This window comes from Hyperoodon ampullatus, assembly GCF_949752795.1.
Source record: "Hyperoodon ampullatus genome assembly, chromosome: 15".
Taxonomy (NCBI): Eukaryota; Metazoa; Chordata; class Mammalia; order Artiodactyla; family Ziphiidae; genus Hyperoodon; species Hyperoodon ampullatus.
In genome coordinates this window covers 82,154,491-82,176,920 of record NC_136928.1, presented here as the reverse complement: position 1 = coordinate 82,176,920, position 22,430 = coordinate 82,154,491, and the positions used below count along the sequence as shown (strand labels likewise).

The 22,430-nt window shown below is 48.9% G+C and overlaps 2 protein-coding genes across 2 annotated transcripts in view; one reads left to right on the top strand and one right to left on the bottom strand.

The window, feature by feature from the left end:
* Positions 1-1,247: 1,247 nt before the first annotated feature.
* On the top strand, positions 1,248-14,667 carry IAH1 (isoamyl acetate hydrolyzing esterase 1 (putative); the record flags this gene model as incomplete). The annotated part of the gene is made up of 6 exons (XM_079720808.1): positions 1,248-1,328; positions 3,295-3,347; positions 7,532-7,680; positions 9,747-9,908; positions 11,824-11,945; positions 13,363-14,667. 6 exons carry the CDS (start codon positions 1,248-1,250, stop codon positions 13,543-13,545), a joined length of 750 nt encoding a protein of 249 aa, XP_079576934.1. The 3' UTR covers positions 13,546-14,667.
* A 606-nt stretch (positions 14,668-15,273) lies between these two features.
* The window catches only part of ADAM17 (ADAM metallopeptidase domain 17), a gene marked incomplete at its 3' end in the record, with an annotated part of 53,165 nt that continues 46,008 nt past the window's right edge, over positions 15,274-22,430 (bottom strand). Inside the window, exons 16-19 of the mRNA XM_079720453.1 lie at positions 21,663-21,741; positions 20,827-20,915; positions 19,064-19,114; positions 15,274-15,651 (exon numbers count right to left, since the gene is read on the bottom strand). Coding sequence (XP_079576579.1) covers positions 15,274-15,651; positions 19,064-19,114; positions 20,827-20,915; positions 21,663-21,741 — 597 coding nt within the window. The remainder of the gene's footprint in view (positions 15,652-19,063; positions 19,115-20,826; positions 20,916-21,662; positions 21,742-22,430) is intronic.

Sequence of the window (22,430 nt, the reverse complement as noted above, 5' to 3'; positions counted from 1 at the left end):
CCCAGTTGAGTATCGTTGAAGCCTGAAGACGGGGTCCCGCTCTGTATCACCCTACCTGCCTCTCCAGCTCCAGCCATTCTCCCCCCAACACCCTACGTCCAAGCCACGGAAACGGCAGCTGTTCTAACACACACTGCTCCCCTTCTGGTTTTCACCTTAAGCTCAGTTGTTCCTTCTGGCTCGATTTTATCACAGCTGTCACACTTCATTGCGTGCTTGAGCAAACCTGAGCCAGGCTCTTCTGTCTTCTCTCTAAGCCCCCCCACCTTGGGTCCTGTCCTTGGCCCCTTCAGCCCAGCTGTAGCAAGAATCCCGCTGAGGCGGTTTAGCAAAACTCCCTCCCTCTTGGTCTGATCCCCTTGGGTCGAGGCTCAAATTCCTCATCCTGATGTCACCCTGCCCTGCCGTCAGCAAGAACCCTGTCAGGGCAGTTTAGCAAAGATTTCCCCTGCCTCTTAGTACTTTTACATTCCCCTGGCCCCTCACCCTGCTCCTTGGCTATAAATCCCTTTTCTTTCTTGTATTTAGGGTTTAGCCTTAATCTCCCCTACTGCGAAAGCCCACCATCGCTGTCCTTCCTGGATAGTCGGCCTTACTGTCTTTAGCAAATGTCGTCAGCTTCTCTTTAACTGAGGTCAAAACGCTGCACAAATGCTTTGGCCTAATTTTACTTAACAAGAGAGGGCTGCGTGATGAACGAGCCCCTTGGAAGTGCCTGCGACTCGCTCAAACAACTGAACCCACCTTCGCGGGGTGGGTGATGCTGGATCTGGTGGCAGCGCCAAATCGCTCTCCTTTCGGGGTTGGTTTCCACCTGGGGAACTGACAGGCGACAATGGCCAGAGGGCGGGTGGGCTCCCCGAGGGCAGGGTAGCCACGCGCGCCCCGCATCTAACGACTCGGGTAAGTGAACAAAAACCGAATGCATAGGAGGCCAAGCTTTTGTAAAGGACAAAAATGAGCTTTCCAAGAAGCAACAGCTATCGCACGTCTTAAAAGTGACCGGTTGGTCGCCGAAGGAGCCCTGCTAGTGGAGCCCTTACGGGGCGACCCGGCAAAGAGAACTAGCGGGCGAAGACAGCCTACGAGCGAAGGCGTCGCACTCCGCAGGCGCCTCCGCCTCCCCGCCCCCGGGAAGCCCCTCCTCCGGGCCGCTCGCCCCGCCCGGATATCCGGCCTTGCCCCGCCCCCCGCTATTCGCCTCGCCCGGATATCCGGCGTGGCCCCGCCTCCCGGCTACTGGGACAATGGCGCTGTGCGAGGCGGCGGTGTGCGGGACCTCTTTGCTCTGGCCTCGGGTGTTGCTCTTCGGCGACTCCATCACCCAGGTACCGCCGCTCGGCGCCGTCCATTCCGCGGAACCCGGCTCGGCCCCCATGTGGCCCGGTCTCTTGGGCGTCCTCGCCGCGCCCTCGGGGGGGCGGCACCCTGGCCGAGAGCCGCGGGCCAGGCTTCTTCGGTGATTCCTGGCTCTCCTCTCCGCGCGGGAGGGGCCCATTCCTCCCGACTGTTACGAGGTTGTCGGGGCCGCCTCCCTGCACCCCGCTTCCCCAAGGCCTGGACGCTCACAGAGCGTCGTGTCCCCGCCGCCTCCAGGGCCCCTTCGTGACACCCTGGCAGTGGTTCATTTCTCCGTGTTGGTAGCTTCAGGGAGGGTGACATCTTCAGGAGGGCAGCGCGGCTTCGCAGTACTGGACACACGTTCCGTTTAGTCTTAGGGGGCCTGTTTGACGGATGACACGAAGTGTAGGGAAGTTCAGGGACTTGTCCACGCCACGCGCTGCGAGTGACAGGGCCTGGGCTGGCCGCTCTTTCCTTTCTGTGCCATTTTTCATAGGGATTTTGGGAAGACCTGGCACGTTGTTTTCATCGTAGTGTCTTCCCGGTCAGTGGCTGTTGTCCTTTTCCCTGAAAGGTACTTTGAATTTGCTCACAGCGGGAACAGTGCTTTGTGTGCCACGCGGAGCTTCCTAGGGCGTCACCTTGCACAGATCCCGGCGGCGCCTGAAGCACTTCCCGCAGTTTCGTACCTCCCATTCCATGCGGAAAACACTCACCCCCCGTGCTTCCTCTGATGGAACATCTCGCCGCTCTCCTGAATGAGATGCGGCCAAGTGATACCGACCAGGGTTCTTGGCCTCCCCAATCAGTAGAAATGGCGAAGAGGCCAGTCCAGAAATTCAGGCGGGGCTTGACTGGGGCTCCTGCAGCTGCAGGAGGGGAGCGAAAACAAGTAACAGGTTCCCTTGCTCGCTCCCCGCCCCCCCGCCCCCGCCAAAAGGGGCCCGAGCGGTGGGGGGCGAGCTCGTCCCTTACATGGGGTGAGGGTTGGGGTGTGTCCAGGGGTCGGGCGGCGGGGCGGCTGAGGTGTTTCGCCCACCCCCGGGCGGTGTTGAGCACAGGGGGCGCGCGCAGGACCCTGCTTTGACTCTCTGCTCTTCAGAAGTGGCAGTTGGGTTTTTGGCCTTTTTTGTGTCTTGTCCATAATTTGCCCCAGCTGCGCAGGGACGCAGTTATGTTTAGTCCCTTGGCGTTTCTTTGTATTCTGTTGCTGAAGGAGGAGACGTAGGTCCGGGGCAAAGGCTCTGCAGCCGAGGGCCCCAGGTCCCAGATCACCTTTTCAGCCAAGATTATTTTAACTCTCATTCAAGGAGAAATAGGTGTTCTTACTTCAGGGAGGGGGAGTACATTTTAAAAATTACCTTCCCATGGTGTTTTTAATTTTGTTTTGTTTTATTCTTCTCACATTCAGACATGACTTCCTAAACCAGTTTTCTGTGTGTATGCCAACAATTGGTAGCATTATTTTTAGGCATCTAGGGCAGTAGGACTCTCCAAGTTCCATGGGAATGTATATCAAAAAATAGTCTCCCTGAGTTCTGTAATTAAATTCTTTATTAAGTCTTTCAACTACGAAGAGGTAGTGTAGTGTGGATTTCACTTCCTAACTGAACATACAGTTGATTTCATCTCTTGTACCTAGATTTAAGTAGCTTTTCTAGATAACAGTGAGTCTAATATAGGTCTCAATAAAATGCAGGTGATAGTGAGTCTAATATAGGTCTCAATAAAATGCAGGTGATTGGCTCAAATCCAATTGACAGGGAAGAAAACTACCTCTTGCTTCCAGCGTGCTGCTGAGGTGTAGCTGTAGTAATCCCTAAAACGACCTCGGAGCAAAGCAAATGGTGAAGGCCGAGAAGTCAGGGAGTACAGAGAGAAAACAAGAGGGGCGTTGCTGAGCGATGTGTCCTAATTACATTGATAAAGAGTAATGGGCTTTTCTTTCTTCAGTTTTCTTTCCAGCAGGGTGGCTGGGGAGCATCACTGGCTGACAAGCTGGTCAGGTGAGAATAGTTTCTAGATTCCTACTTGAGTGTTTATTGATGGAGAAGAGAGTGAATGATGCAGTTTGAAACAGTAAGTTCCTCCGTTTTTGTCTTTGCAGGCCTTTCCTAGTTAGTGTATATAAGGGGTTGGGGGAGAGAAGCGCAGCACTGAGGTTCAGTTAAAACTTTGCCGCCTCATGAAACCAAACCCTAAAGGTTGTAAAATGTATTAGGGGCTTGGATCCAAAAATACAGCTGTTCACTCTCTAAACAAGACAAGTTCTTTTTCAGTTATGGTGGGTACGATTTAAATAATTAGCAGGGAGTTCAGTTGAAAGAATACAAAGTATATTCTAAAACCAAAGTTGGATTCATTTTTGGATAGAGATTTTCCCCCCCAGATTCTCTTTATAAAAGATATCAGCTATATAAAAAATATTTTAAAATATATCAGATTAATAAAAAAATAGTGATGATTTTGGTATTCCATTTGCCAAATGGAAATCATTAAAAGGGAAACAGTGTTCCAGTTCAGGTGCCAGTGACTTTAAAATACTTCATGTTTATAGTCTCATTTAATCTCTACAACTGCCCAGTAATACAGTGATTTATCATCCTCCTATCCATCTTACAGCTGAGAAAAATAAGGTGGAGAGAGGTAGATAACAGAGTCACACAGCTCAGAAGTGTCAGGTGGCCGGGCCCCAGAGCCCAGGATCCTCCGGCTCTGGGATGACAAGGGCCCGGCTCTCCTGTCGGAGGGTGAGTCGGCTGCTGTGCGCTGCTTAGTCCAGCGCCTGGCCCGTGAGAAGTGCTCCATAAGTGCTGGCTCTTTTTTTTTTTTTAATAATTCAGTACCTGTTTAATTAGTCCATTAACCTTTTCTGATCAAATAGAAGATATGGAAAAGCCAAATAATTATTCAAATGGCCTGAAAAACTGCAGGCATCGCAAATGTTTCTGCAGTACATAATGATGTTCGTACTAAAATCTTGTCAGAATTGATTACAGGTGTGATTGCTAGAAGACCATTTAATTAGCAAGTAGTTATTTTTCAGAATTGAGAGTCATTATAGGAAAAGATGAAGCTGTAGACTGTGTGGTCTGTTAGGCTTTATCTGTGTCACTCTTAAAAGCATCTTGTGACAGCAGGCACGAAACCCAGCGGCCGCCGGGAGGCCTCAGCTGGGTGAGTCCCGCCTCCCCCCTCCTGGGCTCACTGCCCGCGGCCAAGCCCGCGAGAGCCCGTTGTGAACCAGAGTGGCACCGCGGCGCCTCCCGTGGGCGGGCGGGCGCGCCCACCTTCCACCAGGCAGGCCCACGGGAGAAAGCAGGAGGCCGTGTCGGGAGGGGCGCGCGGCAGAGGGGCCGCAGCTCCAGCCCAGCCCCCCGCTTTCTGTGCCGGCAGCGCCGCCCTTTGTCCCACACCGAAGGCTGCCCCTCGGAGGAACGTGGTCTTCAGCCACGTTGACGCTGGGGTGAATCTTCTGCAGACCCAGGCCCCGACTGTCTGCTTCAGCCACGTGCAAGGCCCAGAACTGACTTGATTCAGTGTTTTAATTTCACCTAACTTCCAAGTTTGAGGGTTATTAAGAGTCACCTTACTGTGACTGCCCTTTACTGCCTCCGTGGAGAGCAATAAATTTAAAATATGCAATTGTGTCCCATAGTGACGTCCTTAAGTTTTAGCTTTAAATAAGATCTTTGTATACTCAGTACAAACAGCATTTTAACCATTCTTAAATCCACTTAAATGCTTTTAATTTACTGATATATTTTCATCAGTCTTTTTTTAGCCTTATCCAAGTATTTCTTTAACCAGAAATCCTTATTTGAAAGGTTAGAAAAAACTCACCTTTTTCAGTTTTTAAATGCTTCTGTTTGCTTTTAAAGATATGCTCTTGCCTGTTTATAAAAACCTAATTTACTTTTTTTCTGGAAGGCAATCAATCTTACAGAGCCTGGATGTTCTGGAAGGAATCTTTTAGTTAATTTCTATCTTTTTCCCAACTTCATCTGGACTTAAATACCTCTTATTAGCCAAGAATTCATGAAAAACCTTTCTTAATTCTCCAGTTTCTTCCAGCCTTTTGAATAACTTGGGCACTATTATTATGTTATTCAATCCAGAGAAATTCAGATATTCTTCCCCTTTCAGAAGGGAACTTTAACACTTTCAACCATGGGCCTCACTAGCAGTTTTTTTGGTTCACAGCCTTATAATAATGATATATATATATATATATATTTTAATCTATAATGGCTGGCATTTATTGAGCTCCTTGTACGTATCTGGCCACTACATTACTTTTAATTTTCACGTATCCTAGCAGATTGGGTATTAGTGTTCACCTCTTACAGCTGGGAAGACTGAGGCACGGAGAAACTAAGTAAGTTGTCAAGGCCTCCTTGCCAGTCGAGGGCAGCGAGATCCAGGCACTGGCTGCTCTGCGTCACTGGTCACTGCCACAGCGCACAGGCCTCAGGGAGGGAGCTGTTCTGCCTCTTGCTTTTTTTTTTTTTTTTTGCGGTACGCGGTCCCCTCACTGCCGTGGCCTCTCCCGTTGCGGAGCACAGGCTCCGGACGCGCAGGCTCAGCAGCCACGGCTCACGGGCCCAGCCACTCCACCTGCCTCTTGCTTTTTAAAGTGCTGCCGTATGTGACTGAACCACTAGATGGATATAAGACAGACTTGTCAAAATTCTAGAGTGTTCCATTTTAAAGTATTCTGGGTAGAGGCTTTAAAATGGCTAGTCAGCATTTTGTAATCGTTACACAGTAAAAACACGAGAACCACACTTAGAAATAAATGTGGCTGAAATTTTGTTGCCCCCAAGGCTTATAAATGCTGAGAGCCTCCTGCTGTTCTTTGGCCTCCGGTGCTTGGCCTTTGGCCTGCAGTTATTTCTTGGTGCCCTAGCTTCTCTGCTTAGTTGCTTATATGTAGGAATTTGAACCGTACACCAAAATTAACCACATCAGTTTGCTAACCATCAATTGAACTCGGAGATTCATTGGGAAAAAAATTGTTTTTAGTGGACAACTTGAAACATCTACAAACCTGCCCGAAATCACAGCTACTCAGTGTTGGAGCTGGGATTCTAACGCAGGCAGCCAGCTCAATTTCCATAGTTTGTTTTTTTCAGTATACGATACAGTACTGTGAATCAAATCATATATTTTTAAGAAGGAATAAAATGCCCATTAAACTGGTTTAAACTGAAACACAACTAATACATATTTACTAAAACTACTGAATCAAAACCACCGGGTAATAATGAGAACCGTGTGTCAGTGCAGTTTGTCACCTGTAACAAATGCACCCACTGGTGGGTGGTATAGGTCGTCGGGGAGGGGGGCTGGGGGTTAGGGGAAGTCTGTACCTCTGCTCAGTCTTTCCGTAAACCTAAACCTCCCCTTAAAAAACGGTCTGTAAAATAAGTCTCAGGAATTCCATGTACGCTTATCCCATTAGAGTTCCAGCTTATTAGTGCCTTTCTACCTTTAATACCTGCCTGCTTCCATTTCAAAAGTACCCCGACCATGCATGAAATCAGCTAGTCTGCATAGCCCCTCTGTTCATTATTATTCGTAACCTCTCTCGTCGAGGAATGGGATGGACTTGCTACATCTTGGAACCACGAAGGGAACGAACATGCCTCAACTCTGCTGCTGCTCTGATCTTACCAAAGTGACACCTGGGCAGCGGCAGGGCCGTGGCACAGAGTGGGCACTGTGAGCCCAAGCATACCCTCCCACACGGAAGGTTGTCTACAGGCGACCAGAAATAGTTCTTTGCTCACAATTCATCTTTTTTTTTAATTTTATTTTTTAATTAATTTATTTTTTTGGCTGCATTGGGTCTTCATTGCGCGCTGGCTCTCTCTAGTTGTGGCGAGCAGGGGCTGCTCTTCGTCGTGGTGCGCGGGCTTCTCATTGTGGTGGCTTCTCTTGTTGCGGAGCACGGGCTCTAGGCGCGTGGGCTTCAGTAGTTGTGGCGTGTGGGCTCAGTAGTTGTGGCCCTCGGGCCCTAGGGCACAGGCTTAGTAGTTGCGGCGCACGGGCTTAGTTGCTCCGCGATATGTGGGATCTTCCCGGGCCAGGGCTTGAACTCGTGTCTCCTGCATTGGCAGGCGGATTCTTAACCACTGCGCCACCAGGGAAGTCCCTACAATTCATCTTTAAAAATTTTTCATTTCAGAAAATGCGATGTTCTGAATCGTGGATTTTCAGGTTACAATACCAGATGGGCGAAAATTATCCTCCCGAGGCTAATCCGGAAGGGGAACAGTTTGGACAGCCCAGTAGCAGTTACAATTTTCTTTGGTGCCAATGACAGTGCGCTAAAAGGTAAAGGCATTCTTGTTTTCCTAGTTCAGTTTTAATTGTTTTTTTCGTTACAGCAAACTTAAATTTATATACTTTTTTCATCTGTTTTTAGAGTCCAGTAGTGCTGTGCTCAATTTCTAATGTTTCTTTCTCTGTAGTTGATGTAGTTGGCAGCAGAGGTCAAACTGGACACCTTGCCGTGTGACTCACACTGATGGAGAAAGGGCAGCTCAGGGCAGCAGCAGCCCTGACCCAGCACAGGCTTGACTCCTGGGCGGTGGGAAGCAGGTCTGAACAGGAGACGTGTCTCCGTATTTTTGGAAGAACTGCTGCTGTGACTAGAGGCACCGGCCTCTCTTCCTTTCCTACTCGTGAAAGGAGAGCCTTCTGCTCGGCGTACAGGAGAAGAGTAGTCAGCTTCCAGAGGCTTCTCCCGTGCCCCACCCCCGGCACGTGACGTCTGCTATTAACAGGCACACGGCCGGGCCTCTCAGGTGAGGCTGGAGAGGAGGGAAGGAAGCGACAGCTGCCGACTGTGATGCAAGCAAGTCTGGCGCCTGTGAGATCAGAGACCACAGGTGTCGGTGGAGACCAAGCTCTCCAAAAAAACCCAGAAGTTTCCAAACAGGTGAATTTCTATCCAGTTTAGGACAAGGAGAAATACTTTCTAAGTATAAAAACTTAGAGGAACTTGCAGTGGAGGAAACTGCAAAGGAAAAAATAGATTTGTGAAATAAATTAGCTATGTCAGAAACACTATTAAAAAAAGAAAATGACACATGAAGGAAAATGTTTGCAAAAGCATGAGACAAAAGGTTAATGTCTTTAATGTAGAAATCAATTAAGAAAAGTATTAACTCCAGTTTAAAAAATAGGCAAAGGCAGGAAGAGGTAATCGCAACAGGAGAAACTTAGTAGCCAGTACACGTTTGAAAATGTGTAAAAACGTCTGTTATCCACAAAATGAAAAAAACAAGGAGTTTTGGTTTTTTGACTCTCAAATCCATGGTTTCAAGCAGTAATACTTACAGCTGACAAGTGTGGAAAACAGGCACTCTTACGGTACTGGTGGGAAAACTTGAAACCTTTCTGGAAAGCTTCCCTAGAGACTTCCCTCATCTAGAAACCCAGCCTAAGGAAACACCTAGTATGTAATGCAGCCGGGTATATGTGTAAAGATTTCTATGCACTGTTATTTATAATAGCAAAAAATTAGAATGCTGCACAATAAGGTAACAGAAGCATCTGTTGTGGTCACCCGACAACTAAACACCATGTTTTTGAGGACTGTTTGTAGGTACAGAAATGCTCATAATGTTATGTGAAAAAAGCACAGTATGGTCGTTTATCTTCAGTGTGATCCCTCCTTTTTTTTTTTTTTTTTTAAGTCTCCATATCTGCATGGAAAAGACTGGAAAGAAGTATATGACCAAGTGCCAGCAGGGGTCTTCTGGGTGGCAGCATCATGAGTGCTGTTACTTTCCTCCTAGATTATACTTACGTGTGGTTTGCACATGGCCTGCAGGGAGCCGTGTGTGAGCCTGTCTAGAAGGAATCCTTTGCAGTGACGTTAGCTGTTGCTTATTTATTGAGGGCTTCCTTCCCGGCAGGCACCTTGCTCTAAGTGCCTTTCACACTCCGCTGATGTAATTTTCACAGCCACCCTGTGAGGTGGACCCTATTGTCATCCTCGTTTTACCAACAAGGAAACGGAGGTACAGAAAGGCTGATCGTTTGTCCGAGGGCACGTGGCTGGCCAGTGACAAAGCCGGGCCAGAACCTGGGCAGGCTCACTGCTCAGCGGTCTTACTTCTTAACAAATTCAGCCTAATTGACTAAGAACCACATGCCCAGTAACGGAGGAAAGACAAGAGTGCTTACAAGGCCCCGAGCCGGAGCCTTCGGAGTCTGTTTTATGTAGGACTCTGTACTTGAACTCTTCCCTCTTCCCTTTCTGCACTTGGCGCTAAACGGTTCCCCAGCGACGTCACGAGTTAGGCCCACTTGTGAATGTGCGTTAACCTTAACTGCCATCACTTACAGCACATCTGCATTTGGGCTCAAGTGTCCGCGTTCCTCCCGAACAGGTGAGAACCCCAAGCAGCACGTCCCCCTGGAGGAGTACGCGGCGAACCTGACGGCCATGGTGCGCTACCTGCAGTCTGTGGACGTGCCCGAGAGCAGGCTCATCTTCATCACGCCGCCGCCGCTCTGTGAGGCCGCGTGGGGACAGGAGTGCCTCGGGCAAGGTGAGCGCGGGCGCAGCAGGTGGGACCTGGTCTCCAGCCTGGGGCCTCGGCTCCTTGGGGGCCTGTGGGTTCCCGTCTGTCTGCTTTAGTCACAGAAGTTAGAGCAGAGCTCCCGGCATGTCGTAGCGTGACACAGAAAAGGATTCTGGCCGTGCGTGAGTCAGGCCCCGGGCCTGGTATTTGCCCGACTCCGGGGTGCACAGGAGGCCACCAGGGAGCGTGCTGAGCAGCCAGGGGCTGCAGCTCCCGCGTGGCGCTGAGGCTCGGGCTGGCTGCACTTTGACGCTGCCATCCACAGTCGGGGTGTTTTCCTGACTTCTGAACGGCAGGGGGAGGTCGCTTTGCCCATCTCCGCCTGCACGTGGCCCTTTCTCCGCTGCCTCGCCTCACCTGGGAGCCTGCCTTCGGCAGTGGGACCTTTCACCCAGATCCAGGGCTCCTCTGCAGGCTCACCGGCACGCGCGCTCAAGCGCAGGGGTGCTGCCAGCGTCACTGGTGGTTGAGTGACGGGAGGCTGCTCCAGGGCTCGCCCGCGCCAGGGTTCTGGCTCCCGTCCTGTCCCCACCAGCTATGCATCTTGGCACCTTTATGTGCTATACCAGGACCTGGCTAGGTGTGCAGGATACAGAGATGACTAGAACCCCGTTCCTGCTGTTGGGCTAGCAAGGAAGCTAGGCCAGCTGTCATCACATGTTCGCAGGGCGCCGTCACGTAAAGAGGACGGAACGCCGTGCTGTCAGCTCCAGAGAGCAAAGGGAGGACCCCCGTGGGCATCATCAAGGGCGATTTTAGGTCATAATGATCGCTTGTGAGGTAGAAAGTCGCTCCAGGAAACATTCACGCTGAGCCTGGACGGGCAGAGGAGCGCAGCCGGAGCTCAGTGCTGCTCACGTGGCAGGTCACAGCCCATGCGTGGATCGTGAAACCAAGTGAGTTGTGACATTTTTTTAATGGACTATAATAGAATAGAAAAATCTGTATCTAGAATGCGGCGGGCACGTCTCATGAGACTGTTGCACTCTTGTAGACGTGCGTGTAATGAGTCCTGCTGTATCACTCTAGTTTTAGCCAGGTTCATGACTTTGGACCACCCATGGTTCTCCCGTGGTCCCAGGTTAGCAGATCAGCGTCATCTGGGAACTTGGTAGAAGTGCAGATTCTTGGACTCATCCCAGGCCTGTGGAAGCAGAAGTCTAGGGGAGCAGCCCAGTGCACCCTCCCGGTGATCCTGTTGTAACTGAGTGTGAGAATCCCCGCACTGTGGTGGCCCCGTCGCCTACCACAAATACAGTTTCACTGGATGACAGCCAGGCCCATGGTTTACATGTTGTCTGTGGCTACTTTGGAGCTGTGACGGCAGGGCTGAATAGTTGCCTGTAAAGCGTGTCTCCTGTCCAGCCCGTGGCAGAGAAAGGTTGCTGACCCCCAGGCTGGCCTGAGTGACCTCTGTGCTCCCTTCCAGCTCTCGCCTTCTCTGGTCCAAAGTCTACAAGTGAACTTTTCCACTACATGGCTGTGGCTTCTCATTACACATAACTCAGGGGCCTGAGCCCAGCGGTCCTCCCCACCGTACCCCATAGCAGTCACCTGCCCAACTCCATTCGCCTCTGGCCTGCCCTCTAGCCAAGCCGCTCAGCTCCCCCCGCCTTTTCTGCCTCTGTGTCTATTCGGTGTCCTCTAAATGCCCTCTGTGGCCCCTCATCCCCGTCGTCCTTGGTCCTGTGCTGGGGAGAGCAGCACACTAGTGACCCGTGAGGCCCGTCCTTGTGTCCCCCAAGCCCTATGGCTGGCCCACTTCGGGTCTGTAAGCACACGCCCGTTCACTTGAACTGAGAAACCCTCCAGGTAGTAGAACTTGCACAAAGACCAGCACTTGGGTTTATCAGTTGCACAGTGGATTTTCTCTTCTCAATAGGGTGCAAGTTAAATCGCCTCAACTCGGTCGTTGGTGAATATGCCAGGGCGTGTTTACAAGTAGCCCAAGACTGTGGGATTGATGCACTTGACCTGTGGACCCTGATGCAGAAGGACAGTCAGGTAGAGTGGCATGCTCGGTCCTGTCGGGTGAGTAGGATCCCACAGAAGTGACCGCGCTGTGCACCGTCTGCCTGGAGCAGCTCCGAGTGGGTCAGACAGTTGTCCTTGTCACCAAATGGAATGAAAACGTTGGCTGGAGTGGAGGGGCTCCAGGACCGCCTGCAGACCCAGCACCTTGCTTGGCCGGGTTCTGTACCGGCACCCAGCAGTTGGCACCGTGCTCTGGGAACCCCTTTAATAGGAGTTGGCATGTAGTGGAATGAATGAGCAATAAATGGTTCATATTTAAGAACATCCAGGCCAAGTTTTGTAATATGGAGAGGGGGAAAGTTAAAAGAGGCAAAACAATGGCTTTAAGTAGAATATGGTATTAACTAAAATTCATACTTTGAGGTACGGAGTTCTAATTGGTTTAAAGCCAGAAAGCCCACTTACAAATATAAAAGGTAAAAAGCCAGTTCCCGTGCAGAACGACACAGCCACCCCAGAAAACAGCATGACAGCCTCCTGTACAGTTAAGTAAACGTGCGCTTATGTGGGACCCAGCAATCCCACCGCAGACGAGAAGGCCGTGTCTGTGTTCCTCTCCACCCTGACTGGACTTGACCCACCTTGTGCGTTCCCAGGTGGGGAGCAGGCTTGGCCACTTGACCACTGAGACAGCACCAAGAGCTGTGTTTTTGTCTGCATTACGCTTCCACCTGAGATGGTTTGGAAAAGTAATGCTGCTAGAGAAAAGGAAACTGCAGACTGCTGGGCTAGTGGCTCTTTGAAAGTCCTTTTAGACTGACTTAGCGTATTAGGAGTCCAGAGCTGGGAAGGTCTTCCTCAGCGATCATCTGACCTCAGAAACACAGCAGAGATGAGAAAACTGAGGCCCGAGAGGAGTGCTGCTAATCCGAATCCCTTGTCTGCAAGTCATGAACCAGCTCCAGGTTCTAACGGGGATGGGGGATGGGCGGAGCTCCCGCGTAAGGAAAGGATTCTTTCCCAGAGGAGAAGGGGCTCCAGGGGTGGGGCGTCTGGACTCTGGACGGTACACAGTCTTTTCATCTAATACTGTGCCTGTCAATTTAATTCCTAGACTGAGAAGAGTCAAACAATTTGACACACTGGGCGCTGAGCCCTTGTAACAGATTTTTCACTTTGTTGGCTACATCAATGTGCTATACCCACTCATTGATCTTCTTCCGTCTGCTGACCTGGAAGGACACTTCGGCTCAGGCGCTCATTAATGGTGTGAGGTTCTGTGACGCTCCGTGTGTCATTAGCAGGCACTGTCCCTCCACAAAGGGCGTGGGAGCATTTGATGAGCTAACGCAGCACCAGAGGCTGCTGTTCAGGCTGGGGACTCGCTGCCTGGGGCCACAGCTGGGAGACCAGCCACCCCTTTAACTGCGTTCTCTTCCCCTTACAGGACTTTTCTTCCTATTTGTCAGACGGACTACATTTATCACCAAAAGGAAATGAGTTTTTGTTCTCCCATCTTTGGCCTTTGATAGAGAAGAAAGTCTCTTCCCTGCCTTTGCTTCTTCCCTACTGGCGAGACATAGCAGAAGCAAAACCGGAACTGAGTCTTCTGGGAGATGGGGATGGCTAGTCACAGACACCCAAGTCCAGCTGTTCATCTACAGAACAGGAAGTCGCCAGTGCACAAAGACCCCAAGATAAGTGGTCAGAGATTCTTTTCTCAAGTTTAAAACTTTGCTCATGACCCTTCAATAAAAATCACAAACATCCGCCACCAAGATTAATAAAAGCATTGGCATTTTTCAGGACAGCTTTGTACCTAGGTACATCGTGGTTTGATAATAAATATTTATTGATTGATGCAGGTGTCATCAGTGCCACAGCTACAAAATATACCCTGAGCAGCTTGTTAATTTTATAAATGGAAAAAAGGTAAAGACAGTGTTGGTTTTTTAAAAAGTCACTATTTTATAAAAAATGGTTTCTTACATTCAGCTGGGAACCATTTCACTCTCATAACATACACCCACACACCCCACTCACCTTATATCAGATTGCAAGAGTGTTATCTACGATATAAGAATATTATGACTAGTTAAAAGACAGCAAATACCACAAGGTACAAGTTCAAGTATTAGTGTAACAGGTATCTGCATAACGAACATCCTTAGAAAAAAAGATACGATTTGTCACAGGTTTGGTTGATTGCTCTCAAAGCTTACAAGTTATCTCAGTTAAAATGTGTTCACTGGTGAGCACATTTCAGTACTTAGCAGGGGAAAGAAGCTTTTAAAAGGAAATCAGAATTCAACCTGATGGTTTCTATCCTTCACACAGTAGATGCAGACCATACTGAAGCACTAGATCAAGAAGTAACGTGGGTCAATACCAAGGGTTTCTAGCAATCAGCTGTGTGGGGAGAAAGCCCCAGGCCAGCACATCACACCCGGTTCTTTTGGCAGAAACCATCTCCTGTGCGCTCCTGGCCACGAGTGTTTGAGAAGAGGCGACCATAACTCTCTTATTCTGAAGTAGTTCAGGCTTTCTGAATGGTGAATGTTTTAAGAGGATGGTGACAGTATTGATACATGAAGATACTTCAGAAACACACAAAAACTGCCTGCCTGCTATCTAGGGTCCTAAAATGGCAGAATTCTGTAGATTCATTGGGCTACAATTTGTAACCCTCACTATAAGCTAGATTGTTTTAATTCTAGACATTTAGAAATTCTTAACTTAGAATTAAGAAACATTAACCCAACTTATCCCTAAATTTAGCAGTGTAATTCCCTTCTTCTGCTACAAGTTCTAGGTAATACCTAGAAACAGAACCCACATTTTGGAGACAGTGTATACACTGGTTTTATCTCCCTTTGTCTTGAAGGCAAAAGAATAAATCAATCCGTCCTGTGTTCCAGTTATCCTCACAAGAAACGGCTGAATGCCTCGTTATGTTCACTGGATCATTACAGTGTTTAAAAAAAAAACTGATCATCTCCCTAATCAGTGCCGTTCTCAATATAAAAAGTTAATTTACAAAAATGTAAATATTCATAACCTAATCCAGCTGTAGTTTCTGCTTTTGCGTCAGAGGTTGAAGGATATCTAAAAGATCAAAAAAACTAAAACCTGAAAGCCTCAAAATAAGCTAGATTCACCTTACCTCTTCAGAAGGAACAGGGCCTGACCACACAAGTATTACGTATGCGAAGGAAGTCCAAACACATGACCGGCATCTGCTGTGAAGTCACTTCCTTTTTTCTCCCAAATCTTCACAAAAACTATGCAGTGATTTGAGGTCAAATCTATAAAAATATTCTGCACACGGAAGTCAGAGAGCTCGGGATGCGGTCCTGAACTAGCACTCAGTTTCCTTGCTGTCAATGCGGTTCTGACGCTGCAGCTTAAAGGACGAGGCCTTTTCGCTTCTAGTGACCGGATGGTCTGTGAGATCCTCGAACGATTTGGCGGCCGCACTGCTATTTGGGAAGGGGTCCTTCTCGAAGCCGTCCTCCTCGGCGTGCGAGTCCGTGCTGGGGTCCTCCTGGATGGTGTCCATCCGCTGGTGGTCTAGCTTTGGGGCCACGGGCACCGAAGGCGCGGGGGGCACCGCAGGGGCGGGGGGCACCGCAGGGGCGGGCTGCAGGGGCTGTAGGCGGCCCGGGGTCAGGGGTGCAGGAAAGGGCTTGATGACGCGAACTGACGCGGAATCCATGCTGCTCAGCATCTCAACGTTCTGAAAAGACACAGAGTAGGTGCACCCCAGGTCCCACAGTCCCAGCCTCACCCAACAGACGGCTGCGCCTGTTGACGCCCTGATCCCCATGCTGGGGAAGGCACCCCGAGAAGCGAGTCGAGCTGTTGGCATTCAAGTCCTGACACGCCACCATTTGAAGACCCAAAGGAGACTCATGAGAAACAACGCTGTCAGGATCCCAAGACAGGAAAAGCTCTCTCAGTGTTAATTAAGCCCGTGCTGAACAGCTGACCACTCAGGGCTGCGGGGAGGGCACCGGTGCTGCTTTCGGTCTCCATCCAAGTGACAAGCAAACGTTCACTGTCACTGTCATGAGAAGTGACCTTAGCATCCAACCTAGATCCCTCCTGCTACAACAGGGCCTTCCAGCCAGAGAAGGCGCCACTGGAAAGGCTGGTGGCTCTTGCTGGGGAGGCCAGTGCAGGTCTCTCCTCAGCAGGCCTCAAAACACAACCGATCACACTCTTGCAAAATATAGCAGAGGGAGGAACACTCCCAAACTCATTCTACGAGGTCACCATCACCTTGATACCAAAACCAGACAAGGATGTCACAAAGAAAGAAAACTACAGGCCAATATCACCGATGAACATAGATGCAAAAATCTTCAACAAAATACTAGCAAACAGAATCCAACAGCACATTAAAAGGATCATACACCATGATCAACTGGGGTTTATTCCAGGAATGCAAGGATTCTTCAATATATGCGAATCAATCAATGTGATACACCATATTAACAAATTGAAGGGGAAAAACCATATGATCATCTCAATAGATGCAGAGAAAGCTTTCGACAAAATTCAACACCCATTTACGATAAAAACCCTGCAGAAAGTAGGCATAGAGGGAACTTTCCTCAACATAATAAAGGCCATATATGACAAACCCACAGCCAACATCGTCCTCAATGGTGAAAAACTGAAACCATTTCCACTAAGATCAGGAGCAAGACAAGGTTGCCCACTCTCACCACTCTTTTTTTTTTTTTTTTTTTTGCGGTACGCGGGCCTCTCACTGTTGTGGCCTCTCCCGTTGCGGAGCACAGGCTCCGGACACGCAGGCTCAGCGGCCATGGCTCACGGGCCCAGCTGCTCCGCGGCATGTGGGATCTTCCCGGACCGGGGCATGAACCCGTGTCCCCTGCATCGGCAGGCGGACTCTCAACCACTGCGCCACCAGGGAAGCCCTCACCACTCTTATTCAACATAGTTTTGGAAGTTTTAGCCACAGCAATCAGAGAAGAAAAGGAAATAAAAGGAATCCAAATTGGAAAAGAAGAAGTAAAGCTGTCACTGTTTGCAGATGACATGATACTATACATAGAGAATCCTAAAGATGCTACCAGAAAACTACTAGAGCTAATCAATGAATTTGGTAAAGTAGCAGGATACAAAATTAATGCACAGAAATCTCTGGCATTCCTGTACACTAATGATGAAAAATCTGAAAGTGAAATCAAGAAAACACTCCCATTTACCACTGCAACAAAAATAATAAAGTATCTAGGACTAAACCTACCTAAGGAGACAAAAGATCTGTATGCAGAAAATTATAAGACACTGATGAAAGAAATTAAAGATGATACAAATAGATGGAGAGATACACCATGTTGCTGGATTGGAAGAATCAATATTGTGAAAATGACTCTACTACCCAAAGCAATCTACAGATTCAATGCAATCCCTATCAAACTACCACTGGCATTTTTCACAGAACTAGAACAAAAAATTTCAAAATTTGTTTGGAAAAACAAAAGACCCCGAATAGCCAAAGCAATCTTGAGAACGAAAAACGGAGCTGGAGGAATCAGGCTCCCTGACTTCAGACTATACTACAAAGCTACAGTAATCAAGACAGTGTGGTACTGGCACAAAAACAGAGAGAGAGATCAATGGAACAGGATAGAAAGCCCAGAGATAAACCCACGCACATATGGTCACCTTATCTTTGATAAAGGAGGCAGGAATGTACAGTGGAGAAAGGACAGCCTCTTCAATAAGTGGTGCTGGGAAAACTGGACAGGGACATGTAAAAGTATGAGATTAGATCACTCCCTAACACCATACACAAAAATAAGCTCAAGATGGATTAAAGACCTAAATGTAAGGCCAGAAACTATCAAACTCTTAGAGGAAAACATAGGCAGAACACTCTATGACATAAATCACAGCAAGATCCTTTTGGACCCACCTCCTAGAGAAATGGAAATAAAAACAAAAATAAACAAATGGGACCTAATGAAACTTCAAAGCTTTTGCACAGCAAAGGAAACCATAAATAAGACCAAAAGACAACCCTCAGAATGGGAGAAAATATTTGCAAATGAAGCAACTGACAAAGGATTAATCTCCAAAATTTATAAGCAGCTCATGCAGCTCAATAGCAAAAAAACAAACAACCCAATCCAAAAATGGGCAGAAGACCTAAATAGACATTTCTCCAAAGAAGATATACAGATGACCAACAAACACATGAAAGGATGCTCAACATCACTAATCATTAGAGAAATGCAAATCAAAACTACAATGAGATATCATCTCACACCAGTCAGAATGGCCATTATCAAAAAATCTAAAAACAATAAATGCTGGAGAGGGTGTGGAGAAAAGGGAACACTCTTGCACTGCTGGGGGGAATGTGAATTGGTACAGCCACTATGGAGAACAGTATGGAGGTTCCTTAAAAAACTACAAATAGAAGTACCGTATGACCCAGCAATCCCACTACTGGGCATATACCCTGAGAAAACCATAATTCAAAAAGAGACATGTACCAAAATGTTCATTGCAGCTCTATTCACAATAGCCCAGAGCTGGAAACAACCTAAGTGTCCATCATCGGATGAATGGATAAAGAAGCTGTGGCACATATATACAATGGAATATTACTCAGCCATAAAAAGAAACGAAACTGAGCTATTTGTAATGAGGTGGATAGACCTAGAGTCTGTCCTACAGAGTGAAGTAAGTCAGAAAGAGAAAGACAAATACCGTATGCTAACACATATATATGGAATCTAAAAAAAAAAAATGTCATGAAGAACCTAGGGGTAAAACGGGAATAAAGACACAGACCTACTTGAGAACGGACTTGAGGATATGGGGAGGGGGAAGGGTAAGCTGTGACAAAGGGAAAGAGAGGCATGGACATATATACACTACCAAACGTAAGGTAGATAGATAGTGGGAAGCAGCCGCAGAGCACAGGGAGATCAGCTCGGTGCTTTGTGACCGCCTGGAGGGGTGGGATGGGGAGGGTGGGAGGGAGGGAGACGCAATAGGGAAGGGATGTGGGAACAGACGTGTATGTATAACTGATTCACTTTGTTATAAAGCAGAAACTTAAAAAAAGAAAACACAACTGAGAACGACTCGTGAGAGATACTTACACTGGGGTGGAACAGAGACAGCGATTCAAACTGCTTGTCCAGTTTCTTATCCTGGAAGGAAGAGCAGAGCGGCGTCACTCCTGCGAACAGTGCGGTCAGCGCCCCCTCCTCGTGAGCCCCTCCTACTGTCCGGGGAAGAAAGAACTCAGAGCTGCAGGTGTACAGAGTGGGAGCAGGTTGCGCAGAGGAGGAGGAACTGCGCAGCCAAGCTTTAAGGGTTCTGCCCAAGTGTTTGCTCTGCACATCTAGGAAATGTGTTTTTTGGCGTTAAGTAAGGAAACAGGCGAAGTCTAAGCACTGGTGTCTGAGGCCCCGCCCCGGGCAGGAACAAGGAGGGCGGCTCCGTGCGGTGCGCTAGCCGTGAGGGCCGCTCCCGGAGGCCGCGCCCCAGCCCGCCGGAGCCTCGCCACTCCTCCCGGCCGTGTCCAGGGTCGCTGTGGCCCAAGCTCTTGGCGGCACCAGGCCTCGAGTCCCGACAGCACACCCTGCACAAGGCTGGACACGCGGTCCGCCCTCCGCCCTCGGTCCCTGCCCGGGGCCTGGCTTCCAGCCCGGCCGCCCTGAACGGCCGCCGAGGTCAGAGACAAGCCCCTGCCCGCCTCCCTGCGCAGAAATCGAGCATCAGGCCTCTCGGTCCACAGTCGTTAACTCTCGCCGTAAACCACGCAGGTCTGACTCTCGGGTAAAAGCCACCTTAACGGACGGCACCGTCGCCCATCTGTCAAAGCCACCACCGCGTCCCCTTTAACACCGCCTCGCTTTCGCAGGGCTTTTCCTCGTGTCCGGCAGCCTCGCCGCCTGAGAGAAGCCGCCCGAGAGGAGAGCCGAGAGAAGGGCCGTTCAGGGAAAGCGCGCAGCCGAGGGAAGGCACGGGGCGTGGAGACCCGAGAGCTCCCCCTGCCGGAGCATCCCACGTGCCCGCGGGAGGGCCCCGCGCAGGGCTTTCAGGGCACAGGCCTGGAAGCCTGGCTCTCACGTCCTCGTCTCTACACAGCAGACAAATCCTCCTTTTCCCACAGAAGCAAGGAGAACGGATCTCTGAGAAATTTTCTGGAGAAGGAAACTTTCGGGAAGCACAGGACCAGGCCGCCCAGAGAAGCCTCTCGAGCCCCTTAAGCCCCACCCCGTGACAGTGCAGGAGTAAAATCGTGTTTCTGTGGACAGCAGGAGGGCCTGCCTTAGGCGAGTCAAGCGGCCCGTAGGTCTTTCCTGCCCACTCGGCACCCGTTTCAAAATCAAACTTTATAAAGTGCCTGGAGTTTCTCAAAGCCCTATTCAACTGTTAACTGTTACTCATTTTGAACAATAAGAAGACGGCTCCCTCTCCTCACGTGGAAGCATCTGAGGGAGCACCCCAGACGACGATGCCAAGACTGCAGACCAGATGGGGCAGCATGTCTGGAATGCTGCTGTTTGGCACCTGCTCTGCCACAGCAAAGTCAGCCTGGATGCGCTCGTTTAGAAGCTTCACTCGTCAGAGGTCCTGGACAAGCCCAGTTAACCAGTCTCCTGTGCTTAGAAGTATAAAACTCCTCAGAAATTATACATGAGATCAAAACATCCGTGCACAAAAAGTGTAATTTTTTAAGAGACCATTAGTTAATTTTACAAAAAATGCTTTCCCAGGGATAGCACCAAAAATGTCAATGGAAACAGCAGGTCAGATTTTTCTAAGAACAAATTTTTATCTTTTCCAAAGCTAACATGGTTCGAGTTGCTCAAAATTTTAATAAAATGTTATTACTTAAAAACTGGTGACTTACCACACAATGGACCAGAATGCTGAAAGGAATCCAAAATATCAAGGAGAAAACCAGGACGGAACCTACGATGTTGTCTGCTAAAAACTTCCCTGTGAACAATTCCAAACAGTGAATTTGTCTTGACCAAGTACTTTAGAAATTGAAAATGCAACATTCTTAGAGTATTATCACGTGTCAAACGGCACAGACTGCTGGCGGGATATAACAACTGGGCTGGTACCGAGAAGCGTTTCTGTGCCACCTGCTCTACACCCAGCCGTCCCCCCACACACGGGAGCTCTCCCCAGAATGGCCCCATGTGCTTGTGGAGAACAGATCACATCACAGGAGGGCCCACACAGTCCCCGGAGGGACAGTGCAGGGGACTCATCCTGGAGGAGGCTCCTACTAGGAACGATGCTTGCGAAGACAACGCTGATGCTGTCTGGGTACTATTGTTTTTGTGACTAAACCCGAAATTATGAGACACAGTGCATCCTTGCTTCTGCAAAGTCTGAGGCCCACTTTTAAATAAATGACTCATATCAAGCAGAATTCAGCTTTACAATCTATAGGACTGAAGGACACTTATGCTGTCACATGTTCATTTTTTAGTAAAGAAGCCAGTATTTTTACTTCCCTTGTCTGAAAATTTGTGCATCCACGCTACACAGGGGCAGACCTATAATGTGTCCACTTTTTTTTTAGCCAACAAAGTCGTTTCAGAACAAAAGCAGTAACTATTTCCATCTTCTATTGCACGATTAGGGCCTGTCAGTCTGAAACCACACTTTTCTAACATCACCAGTGAAATCAGCTCAGTTCCAAGCAACCACCCACCTGGGGAAACCACGTACCGAAAGTATTGATGCTCAGCTTGTCAATGAACTCCCAGAACCGCTCAATGACATCCTGCACTCGCTTCTCACATTTGCCCTGTGAACAGAAAGCACCCGGCATTACCCCAGCGGCCATGCATTTAGAAGGAACATGGCTTCCTTCAAGTCAAAACACATAATTAACACGAAAAGGGCTCCACTGAAACCAAACGTCCAGGAGAGCCATCTCTGACACACTGGAATGGGTACCTAAGAAGGCAGCATTCTCTGTCACTGACACTCCACAGTCAGTCCATTTTTATAAGTGAATTTAGAGTTACCAGAAGACAAAACTCAAGAAAACCAGTTTGTTAAAGATGGGCCAATTCCAGTAAGGACTGCACTGATCTCACACACACACTGCCAGAGAAGCCTCTCGAGCCCCTTAAGCCCTCTTCCGTGACAGTGCAGGAATAAAATCGTGTTTCTGTGGACAGCAGAAGGGTCTGACTTAGGCGAGTCAAGCTGCCCATAGGTCTTTCCTGCCCACTCGGCACCCATTTCAAAATCAGAGCTTGCAATCCTGCAGAATTAGTGACTTTTATAATTAGCCCAGAAAACCAAGTAAGTAGGACTCCCTGCCTCCAACTCAACTTTACCACAAAGTCCCCCAGGTCCTGCCCAGTCTCCTGAGAGCCCCTGGTCCTCTCCTCCAAGGTCACACGCACAGTACGGAACTAGACTCACACAAGGACAACGGATAGACATGCCAGCATCTGTGCTCTGATCCCCTTCCATTTGCAAAAC